This window comes from Desmodus rotundus, chromosome 1 (assembly GCF_022682495.2).
Source record: "Desmodus rotundus isolate HL8 chromosome 1, HLdesRot8A.1, whole genome shotgun sequence".
Taxonomy (NCBI): domain Eukaryota; kingdom Metazoa; phylum Chordata; class Mammalia; order Chiroptera; family Phyllostomidae; genus Desmodus; species Desmodus rotundus.
In genome coordinates this window covers 72,835,256-72,847,334 of record NC_071387.1, presented here as the reverse complement: position 1 = coordinate 72,847,334, position 12,079 = coordinate 72,835,256, and the positions used below count along the sequence as shown (strand labels likewise).

The 12,079-nt window shown below is 38.8% G+C and overlaps 1 protein-coding gene across 3 annotated transcripts in view; it reads right to left on the bottom strand.

Annotated features, from left to right (window-relative positions):
- TEK (TEK receptor tyrosine kinase) overlaps nt 1–12,079 on the bottom strand; it is a 112,650-nt gene that overhangs the window by 56,779 nt on the left and 43,792 nt on the right. For all 3 annotated transcript variants that reach the window (XM_045193719.3, XM_045193718.3, XM_045193716.3), the window contains exon 2: nt 7,326–7,637. In XM_045193719.3, coding sequence (XP_045049654.2) covers nt 7,326–7,620 — 295 coding nt within the window. In that variant the 5' untranslated portion in view covers nt 7,621–7,637. The remainder of the gene's footprint in view (nt 1–7,325; nt 7,638–12,079) is intronic.

Below are 12,079 nucleotides of genomic sequence, written 5' to 3'. Positions count from 1 at the left end.
AATCTCATCAACAGCCCAAAACCTCTTCCCTTTCAAAGGTGATTTTAGTTTTGGGAAAATCCAGAGGCCATGGGGCGCCAAATCTGGGCTGTTTGAGAGCGGAGTCACCTGGGTGATTTGATGTTTCACAGAAAACTCTGCACAAGACATCGTGCATGAGCAGTCATGTTGTTGTGACGAAGCTGCCAATCACCAGTCACCCACAGCTGTGACCTTCTTTCTAAATTATCCAAATAGTTTCTGTGGAGGAATGTTCAAGCTTAATGCAAAATTTGATGCAGATTCATTGCTCTACGCACTGTCATTTCCAATGTGACAGCCACACAGTACACATGCTCAATCAATGGTGTCTACCACCCCCACTGAAGAGTACAGTGAGGTCATCATTGTTCATGCTTGTGCATTCCAGTCCACTGTCCTTGGCTGTCAAGTTACACTGATGTTCTCAACTCAGGTTGCACAGACTGTTCTCATTATATTATCAATGGTTGGACTTTTTCCAGACAGACCTCGTAAGATTGAGAATAAAGAGATAGAAAAATATATACTGAACAATTAACTAAAAGAAGTTGATATTGCAACATTTATATCAGAAGAAAAATCTTTTCTGAAGTTAAAGCAAAATTTTAGGGATAAAGGTGGTCTTCACATGATGAGAAAAAGAAACAATCCACCAGGTAGATTAAATTATCCTGAACTTGTATAGCACCTAACAACAGAGCTTCAAAACCCACGAAACAAAAACTGACAGAATTAAACAGAGAGTGACAAATCCACGAGCATTACAGAAACGTTTAAGAACTGATTAATCCAACAGTCCAAAATTAGTAAGGACAAATATGGATTTGAATAACACAATTAAAGATCTGTTGGATATTCATGGACCCCTGTCCATAGCTATCTGAATACATGTTATTTTGAAGTATATTGCCTTGCTATTAAGCCACAAAGCACAGCTCTATAAATAATGAAGAATAAATGTCCCACAGAACAATTTCTCTGACTAGAATGCACCTAAATTAAAAATCAATGTCAAAATACTTTGTACCCTAACGTCTGACTCCCTGTGGACTGGCTTTTAGATTGGGTGGCTTGAGAAGAAGCAAGTGCTTAGAGAGCTACCCTGTGAGGGCTGGAGATGCCTCTGAACCATGCTCAGGATCCAGGCTTTAGGTTTGTCTGCTTGCTTTCCTCTGTGACTGCTGACCCCGGCATGGTACCCTGCTAGGACTCCCTTATAAATGTCTTGGTGCAGATGGTGACAAGGACAAACCCAGAGGGAGAATGGTGTGGACCAAAGGGCACTGTGAGCCCTGGGATAAGAGTCCTGGGTTTGAGACTGCCCTCTACCATGCACTGTGCCTATTTGAGCAAGTTACTTAGCCTTTGAACATCACAGTTTCCTCATCGGATAGTTGGAAGTAAAAATATTTACTTTTAAATGTCAGAAATATTAAATGATGTATGCCAAGCCTGTAGGTGCTTAGAAGAGGTCAGTATCCTTCCCAAGTGTAAACGAACAGCAGCACTGCTGTGCAGACATTTGTAGCACGGCCTGAGTGGCAGCTTTCTCAACAGGACTGAAATAAACCAACTATGTCAGGAACGCAGGCAGGGGACTGGGGGTGAAAACTTTGGTGGGCTCCCTCTCACACTGACAAAGTGCTTCTTCTTTTTTTTTTAAAGCAATCCTCATGTGTGTAGCTTTTGTTCTCTCTAACATGCTCCTAGGCTTCTGTGATATCTTTTTTCTATTTCATGCTGTTGTTCCTTTCTATGGGGTTTGTTTGTATTTTCTGCCCCTTTGTGTGAAGATTGCTTAGCTAACCATGGGACTGCTCACTCAACATTGTATCTGAAAAGCAACCAAGATCCCCGCCCCCACGCTCAACTCCGCTGTACTTTTCTTTTACCCCACTCTGTGGCTCTTTATTATTTCAGACTGTGCCCTTTGTTTAAGCTCCCTGTTTTCTTAGGTAGGAGCAGTCATACCACAGTTCCCACTGCTGTCTAGCCTGCTACCTCCTATGTTAATGTTTCTAGGTTGCTTGTTCTTTGCTGAGTGTTGCACTTGGAGCTTCCTAATGACACAGGAGCCCAGCTTTGACATGGTACACATAGATTAATGTCATTTGTCTTGACTGCATCATGAAAACAATAATCACCTTTCGATAGTGCCTACTAGTATCAGGCATAGTTCTAAGGAATTTACATATATTTAATTTTCATAATATCTCTGTGAAGTTGTACTATAATTATCCTAATTTTACAAATGAGGAAAGTAAGGTACAGAGAGGTTTATAACCTGTCCAAGACCACACAGAAAGTTCATGGGAGAGCCAGGATTGGAACCAGGTAATTTGGCTCCAGAGACTTTTCACAGGTTATATAGAATTAGTCCTCTGAATGCTTAAATTCCCATCACCTCCTTTTGAGGTTGCTGAGGCCTAGATTAGAAGGTGAGTTGTTCAGGATCACTGAGATGAGCTAACGAACTCACAAAACCTCACTAAAAATATAATTCATTTATCCCTAAAAACTGGAGGAGAAAATAGATGTAATTACAACTATTGTAACTATTGTTACAACTTTTATTACAACTATTGTTACAACTTTTATAACAACTCTTTCAACTATTGTTGAAAGTTGTCATTACAACTTTTAATAAAAGTTATAAACAAAAATGTTCCTTGTGGATGAAAAATAATTGAGAAAAATTCCAGTTGTCTCCTTTAATGATAGTTAAGGACTAGGAGTAATGAGATTTATAAGGTACATTTATGTCCACTATTATTTTGTAAAATTTCACAGAAGTCCTGTGAAAACAGGATATCCACTGTTTACTGATGTGGGAGATAGAAGTAAGGTAACTAATTTCCTTACTCAAGGCCTCCTAACATTGAATAAATGTGAAAGTTAAGACACAAACTCAAGAGGTCCACACCTGTTCCGCAACACCAGCTCTCCAGACTCATCACACTGCAGGCCTGCGTCCTTAGCTCTCAATTCCAGCATTCTGAACTACATGGGTTCTTCAAACAGACCACATGTTCATTCACGTCTAAGTTATGAAGTTCCTCCTTTCTCTTCTACTCCTTCTTTTTCCCCACATCTCAGCAACTCCTACTCATTCATCAGTCTTCTGGATGTTACCTTTTCCAGGGGCCTTACACAACCCCTGGAATCCTGGTTACATGCCGTCATAGCTGCACTTCCCCATTACAGTGCCACTCCTAAGGTACCTCCCATACTAGACCTAGCATGCTGGGAGGGCAGGTTCGTTGAAGGGCAGCACAAAGTGGTGGGTAGGGCCTGGCCTCTGGGATCAGGCCAGTGTTAATCATACCAGGTCCAACAAATGGAAACCAGGTGTGCAAATATACCTAAGTTTTTACCTAAGCTATAAGTCTCATCTACTACTATGGGGTCATAGTAGTCCTCATCAGATATGCATTTGGTAATGTATATGAAGTTAGGGCACACAATAAGTGCTCAGGAAGTGTGAACAGCATTGCTTCTGCCAACAGAAGCTTAAGAATACCTGTGTAATGAAATAATAAATAAATGAACTTGATTTCATATTTCTCTATTTTCTTTATGCTTTTAACATATTCATTTGTGTTATTTAGATAAAAATGGCTTGCTCACCCCTCTCAACTTCTGTGAAAGTTTTGAGATTCTTAAAGTAAAGCTATTTCTCAAATGAAAATAGTTAGAAAAATCGCCTATGTTTCTTCCAATGGAACACTCTGACATAGATCTTTGGATGTAAAAATGTCTCAGATTTCATTTCTACTTCCCTACTCCCAAATGAAATCAGCAGTATGGTTTGAATAAACTGCTTTGGACTGTTTTGGATGATGCCATTGATAAAAACAGGTTGGCCGTTTGGAGCATGAGAGCCAATTTAAGCTGTGTTTTGGCACATCTCAAATGGATTTTCCACTTCCTCCCCAGATGCACGAGTCAGCAGCAAGCAGGACTATATTGATGTTTATGCTATCCTGCCGTGCCCCTGGGCAGGCACTTCTTGGTTCCCATGATGTTTTACCAGGGACTTAATAGTGTCACAAAGAATTTTGGAGGTTTTCCTGATTTACTGTAAAGGATATCACTTTCCTCACACCATATTTCAGCCATTAGATGGTCAACAAAAGAAAAAGAACCAGTTCAACAGCCTGAGATGTTATTATTAAAATATAGGAAAGTGCTACCTATTTTTCTATTTTGTATAAACCTTCACAATTATGTTAATAGATATTAAAATTTTCCACAATTGAGTAGGAAAATTAATAGTATCACTAAATAATTGCTTATTCTAAGACATTATAAAAATGATAATTATTGAACATTTACTGTGAGCCAGATAATGTTAGTGATCTGACTTAATTCTCAAATGCATGTGGTTCAGTCTCTACCCTTACATATTTTTTCAAATGAGGAAACTATGATTTTAATCAAGTAATTTCCCTGAGGCAGATCATTCAGTTGCAGAGCTGGGCTCAAACCACATATGGCTGACTTCTACTAACATACCTCTACACTCTGTCCTGGCTTGCTTTGTAGGGTTCCAGTTGGAATTGTTGTACTTTATAAAACAAGTGCTCAGAATAAGAGAGGGAGGTTAACACTGCAAATGGTATAAAAAGGGCAGTGTAGTGGTGAGAAATCAGATTGCTTGGCATCAAATCCCATTCCCGCCATTTACAAACTGCTATTGTTATTATTATGTAACTTATTCTGCAGTGTCTCACTTTACACAAGCTTTTTAGGAAACATCTATTGTGTAAATTATATCTATTTTATTTATTTTTTTAATAAAGTGTTTTAAATGATTAAGATTTTATTTATTTAATTTTATAGAGAGGGGAAGAGGGAGAGAAACATCAGTGTGTAGTTGCCTCTCACATTGTGTAGTTGTACCCCCTACTGGGGACCTAGTCTGCAACCCAGGCATGTGCCCTGACTAGGAATCGAACCAGCAACCCTTTCGTTCACAGGCCAGCACTCAATCCACTGAGCTACACCAGCCAGTGCCGTATTTTACTTTAAATGCACTTATTAGAACTGGCTTCTTGCATATACTACCTTATTTAAAACTTAAGACAATTTTAGAGGTATTATTATACCTATTTCACAGATAATAAAAAATGAAACCTACAGAGGTTAAATACCTTGCCTAAGCCCACACAGCTAGTAAGTAGTGGAGAAATAATTAAAATTCAGGTGAAGATGAATCCAAAAGCCATCTTCTCTCACCTGTTTCTCACTATCCAAGCCTGCTGTTGCCTCACTTAACTGAATTTACTCTATCCTTTATCTGTGCTGACCTGAACACTCAGTTTGGAGGGATCACTACAATTGGTTTCTGACTCCCATTGTTCTGGTTTAACATGCTCTACAGGTTCTTATTTATACATTGTCAAGGACAATCCCAGGACATCCCAGAAAGGGCACAGTGGCACTTCACATTTCATTCCTGTGAAACCATTAGGGCACAGATCTCAGATTATCTCCATTCAGAATGTGGAAATATCAGCAGAAAGACATAACTCTTTATACAAATGACACATGTAAAACATAATAGAAGTGACTTTTCAGGCATGATAGCTTTGGCACACCTCACATCCCTTTGTTCAACCCCTCTTCCCTCACCGGAGAACTGCATTCCTGGGAATGTCTGTTGTGCACTTTTCCCACTCACCCTGGTGTCATTTAAAGGGGAACATTACAGTTTTGCTAAGAAATCTTTTCCTCCATTTGTAATGAATAGTGACTTTATCACTTTTGACCTTAAAATGAGCTTTCTGCCTTCAAATCTTTTAATTACCACTATTAGCAAATTCAAAGCAATTTCAGGTGGACCACAGTTAGGGTCCTACTAAACCCTTGCTATTCAAAGGGTCATCTCTCCCTGAAGCACCTTATCACCTGGGCTCTTGTTAGAAATGCAGAAGTCTACCTGCCTGTCCAGGTCTGGGGTCCTTAGGGCAGAACAGAATCATTAAAGAATGTCTGCAGCACCATCTACTCCAAACTGTCACCGGTTTGGTGGACTGCCCTGAGATTTAGCTTAGGGCCTACTCGTATTTGAAGAATAAAGCTCCATCATATCACTGCCTTGTGAGGCAGTAGCAAGGAGTAACACTCTCCCTTGCAGAAGGCCCTCAACATCCTCCTTCAAGGTTCTGGTGTTCTGTGAGCTGGGCCTGTGTACTTGACGTTCAAAATTAAATCCTGGTCTCTTTCCAAGAATGGTAGCCTGCAAAAAGGCCACAGTTCTTCATCCCTCTTTGGGATGAAGAGTATCCCATCCATAACTCTTTGCCATTTAAATGAGTAGTAGCTTCCCATTCTGATTTAGGTTCATCTATTTGACTTGCTTTGGGCAACAGAATGAGGGCAAAGTGAGAGGGAATAACACTGAGACTATGTTTCAAGAAGCCTCATGTGTTTCCACTTGTTCTCGTGCACTTTTGCTATCTCCATGAGACAATACCTAGGTTAGCCTGCTAAAGGCTAATATGCACATGGAACAGAGTCAAGCTAGCCCAGCCAAGGACAGTCCAATGAGGTGATAGCCAGCCAATATCCATACATATGAGAAAATCCAGTCAATATCGGAGAGCCACCTAATCAACTCAGCTACATGGGCTCACTAGCAATAAATGCTTATTTTTGCATTACTCTGTGGTCTGTGGTCATGGGCCACACAGCATTCTTGTGACAGAAGGTAACTGACATGTCAATAACCAATTAGGTTGAATTATTGATAGATATTCTCTTTTTAATTTTTTATTTCTACTACATTTTTTAATTTGTATTTTATTTTTTATTCTACTTTAATTTTTTATTTTTTATTTTTCCACTGAAGACATTAGCTTCTGTTAAGAATACTTAGGGAAAGTCAAAAAAGTAAAGAATCAAATTTTAAAAATCAATGAGAAAGCTCAAAATAACCAACAGTTTGGCAATGTAGAGTTGTCTTCTTTACTGTGACCTTTATATTACATACATGTAACATGTTCTTACTTCCATAAGGGCTATGGATCCCTTAGTAGAACATGTATTTCATTTAATCTTATGAACTAGGCACTGTGTCTAGTGCATGGGCTTGAAAGTGAGGGAGTTTGACTGGATGGTCTCTTTCATCACTAACTCTTGGTGTACTGGAGACATCTTTGCTTACAAAAGAGGTAGACAAGGTCTTTCAGCTCATGCCCAGTCTCCATGAGCAGCTGCCAAGACAAAAGGTGTGTGTGTGTGTGTGTGTGTGTGTGTGTCTCTCAGTGGACCTCACTAGCCCATCCTCAGGGGCATGTTACCTTGTTGGCGCATCTTCATGGTACGTATCTTTACCATTTCTCCTCGAACTCGCCCTTCACAGAAGTAAGCACCATTGATTTTACTAGCCTTTTCTCTCTTCCAAATGACTTTTTTAGCCCATTCTCTGGTCACATCTTGAGTAACTTCCAGTGGATCCTGGTGCTGGTTCATTAAGGCTTCAAAGTCTCTTCCTATGGTAAGGGGCTCCTGGGGGCGCCATCCAGTGGCAATGCAGGTGAGGGATGTTTCAGCGTCAGACACAAGAGGTAGGGAATTGATCAAGATCAGGTCCATGGCACCATCCACTGTTCCTAAAAAGAAAGAGGGAGCATAATCTTTGAGGAGGGCTATTACCATGGCATCTGATAGGATAAACTGGTGCTTACAAAGCCTTGTCTAAAAATATCTATGTGAGCAGTCTTTTTAAAAGGCTTCTCTGATCAGGTGCCTATTTTCTATAGAACAGGATCAACAACTCTACCATGGCATCACCTCAACCCTACTAACCACTCTGCACCACTGCACACCCTAGCTGCAATGGACTGTCAGTGTTTCCCATTCTCCAAAACAAGCTGTGCACTACCCATTATAATACCTAAGACATTAGTGAGGCATTCAGTCAATGCTTGTTAAGATAAATTCATGATAATGGCATTATTGTCATTATTAATTTTAATTAATTATTAATCAATTAGTGATAGTGTGGTACTGCCAAAAAATAAACTATTCTAAAGAAATATATCAACAGTATACAAGTAGGTTGTTTACAGTTGTGAATATGTGAAACAGAGTTTATTCTTGTATAATCATTTATTAATTGTATTATTTTCCATAAAAACTGTAAACCTACTTTTGCCCACTGTTTGCCTCTGTGTGAAGACTCTCATCATTATCAAAGAATTCTCCAATTCCATATTAAATTCCACAAGAAAAGACAGGGACTGAGTGAAATGTGCATTTCCCTCTGAGCTTCATTTGTGTCATTTTTAAGACAAGGCTAAAAAGACCTACCTTGCAGGATCCTTGGGAAGATTAAATGAGATAAAATACATAACTTGCCAAGCACTGTGTCTGTTACATATGGGTACACAATGACCATTATTTCAGCTCTCTTTATTCCATTTCCTGAACACCTAGGCCCAAACCTCAACCCTTCCCAGATGTAAAAACAAAATCCTACATGACCTTCAAAATTTATTCTACAAATGATGAAGCACATTTAAAAAAAGAAAATGCTTTCATTTCTCTCTCTCTCTCTCTCTCTCTCTCTCTCTCTCTCTCTCTTGTTTTGCTTTCTGAAGTTTCTAAGGTGAACAAATAGAATCTGTGCCTATTCTTTCCTCTTGTTGAGTGTGGAAATACCAGAAACGGTTGATTCCCAAGTCTACACGAAATGATTAGGAGGTCAAGCACACTGGGTGGTAAGGGCCAATTGGAGTCTCAGGGACCTTTGTGTAGGTGTGAAGTGATTCAAGTAAGCTACGTGTTATCTCACTAAATAGCCGTTATGTTTTCTCAACATCCCCATGAAGTATGCAACATAATCTTATTTTTAAATATAAAAAAGTGAAGGCTCAAAAGATTGAGTAGCTTATTTTATCTTCCCCAGCTGTTGAAGTCAGAGCTGAAATTCAAATTCTCACATATCTTTCAGTTCCTTGGATACACCAGGCCCTTTCCTGCCTCAAAGTCTTTGCACATGGGGATGCCTGTGCCTGGAATGCATTCTGCACTCTCTGTGCGGCTGACTTCTGCTCATCCTTTGGGTCTCAGCTTAAATGCCTTTCTCAAAGATGGCTTCTCTATCTACCGTATCTATAACATCTCCACATTCTCAATTAACTTCTAATTCAGCTTCCTTTATTTCATAAAGATTGCCATAATCTGTGATTATTTTATTTACTTTCTCTTCCCCTAAATGGTTAGTTTCATGAGGACAAGGATTGAAGCTGTTTTGTTGACATTGGTTCATATAGGAATATCCTGCTTAGTCTCTGCATATAGAGAACTTAATACTAAGTATTTTTTGGGTGGATGGACACGATTCATTACAGATCTGTCTGATTCAAGTCCATCTATTCACTTAGCTCTCACTTCTAGAATAATGAAATTAAAAACGAAAGTGCTCTCCTGAATCTAAATTGACTTTCTTGCCCATATTTAAAAGACTGTCTTGATAATAAGTTTATAGGGAAAAAAGCAAATGTTACAGCTTTTACAAAATGTGGTAGAAAGATGATCAATGGTTGCTGAGCATTTGGGGCTGACTGGTATTCATTTTACAGACCTTTTTGGAGTGCTTACTTAGGCCAAAGCACTGTACCTGCCATGGAATCCTCCTACAACTTGTTATTAATGGCAATTGCCAATGTTTGATGTATGCAGTGAGGTTTGAGGATGATCCTACTAGGAGTTACATTTTTATCTGACTAATTAGGAAGAATTTCTAAAAGTTAAATCTCAATGTAAGTGGGAGTTAGAGTTTCAAATTTTTGTGATAACTCAAAACATGGGATTGAGGGACAAAAACCTTGTTTAGGATGGGTTTTCAACGCTGATACAAAGCACCTGTCTTTTCAGCCTCAGTGGTAACTTTAGGATCCTGAGAGAGGAGAGGGAGGTTACAATAAGAAAAATGTTGTGAGAGAATGAGCTAGGACACCTAGCAGAATCACAGCATCCCAAAGTAACACGAAAGCACAGCTCCCCTTCCACATGCACATCCAGCCCTGCCTCCAAGTGAGCACCACCTCATCTCCTACACTTACTCACTCCAGGCATGCTCCCAGACAGAGTCATCAACAGGCAGGAAACGCTGTAATTCTTTCATCTCTGGTCCATCCAGCCCCATTTCTAGGGCCAGCTGAGTGACTTGCCAAAACCAAGGGATCTGGTCTGAACTCACTGAACTGCACTGGCACTGGCCATGTTTTATTTAATGACTTTAGGAAATAATCAAAAAAGCAGTTGATTTAAAAAGACAACCACACTTCATCTGTAAATTGTTTCTAGGTATTGATTTGGTTTCTTTTTCCTTTTGCTCCTCCCAGCTCTCTCCTTTTATTTTCAGAGGTAGAAAGGGAAATTGTATATCCAAGAGTCTGGATTTGACATTTTATTATGCTTATTCAGCATGCAGTTATAGGAACCCCTCTTCCACCAAGTCCTCTGTCCTTTGTAATGCCATTTACAATAAAATACCAAAAGGATTTTGTATGTGAGCTTTGGATATGAGAAGAAATCCTTACCAGATTCCTGGAACAGACCTTAAAAATCCTCAACTTAGTTTTCCTAAAACAAGAGTCCGTATTTATACTTGTTTGTGAATGCCTAAAAAATTTCTGGAAGGTGATACATGAAACTAGGAACAAGGTGACCCATTAGGGGAGAGTTGGGTAGTTGGGGAATAGTGATGTGAGGAAGTCTCTTCACATATATATACATGGTTGGCTTGGGAACCATTTGAATATTACCTACACATAAAAATTAAATTAAAAAATGTAAATGTTATCGTGCTTCCCTTAAAAAGGTACATTTGGAAGGGAATCAAGAGCCATAGAAATGTATGTGTCTCTCATCGTTTATCCCTACATCCTCTCCAAAGCTCCTTGGATTGCATCCAAATAATGCATTTTCTCTTTCTCTCTATGTTGAACTAATAATAGGAAGTGTGATGTCATTCCACAATATTGGGAAAAAAAATTTAAACATGGGTTAAAATGAAATTTAAGAAAAGGGAAATGAGGGTGGCCAAATTTAGCCTTTTAAAGAGAATAGAGGAATAGAGGCCCTATTGCAATGGGTAGATCTGTAACCTGTGGATTCTTAAAAGAGTTCTATGCAATTGCAGGACTGGAATCTTCTATTAGAGACATTTTCCTAACAATAATTGCCAAAAGTTAGATCCCGTCTGGGCTCACACAAATATCAGTCCCTGTGCCTGTCACCTTTCCCTACATGGCAGCATTATCCTCTCCAGTCATGTTGTTTCATCACAGCCACAGTCTGAAGGGCTCTGATCAAGTTCATTAATTAGTTCAATTTACACTTCTATCATCAAGGCTAAGAGTTCGCTATAAGTAAAAGTAAGATGCATATTGAATTTCATACATCTTATATGTTTTGGAATTTCATAGTATTGTTCCTAAACAAAGACCTTGCAAACACTTTTCAATATTTGCATAAAATGTGTCTTGTTCACAAGGAAATACTTGCCATATTAACACGGTGTCTGCCCAGTTAAAAAACGAGTGTTCATCACGATTGGAACACACCAGTATCCTAAAATGCTGTTTTGTTCATTGTATTTTTTGTGATCAGCATCTAATCTTTACAGTAACATCTTCTCACTAAATTGCATGGTGGCACACTCAAAAATGTTTTTTTAAATCTTGTATTTGCATTTAGATTTTCTTGTATCCAATATTATTTTGAATAATGACCCATTAACTAAGACATGGAAATACTTTTCTTTAAAAATAGTAATATAAATAATTGTGGACCTAAATCACAACCCATATAATAGAACTATATTGAATTAGAAATTAAAGACAGAGTTGTGTTTTCCAAACTGTGTTTCAAGGAGTTATTTCTCATTTTCTAAAAAGTTTTTGAGAATGGTGGAGGTGAAATCAAGAGTAGATTTCAGACACACCCACATACACATATACACTCTCACTGGGCTGCTCAACTTTCATCTGTTTTGTTTTGTTTTGTTTTTTTTACACCAGGCTTGACATTGTATTCATTTGGG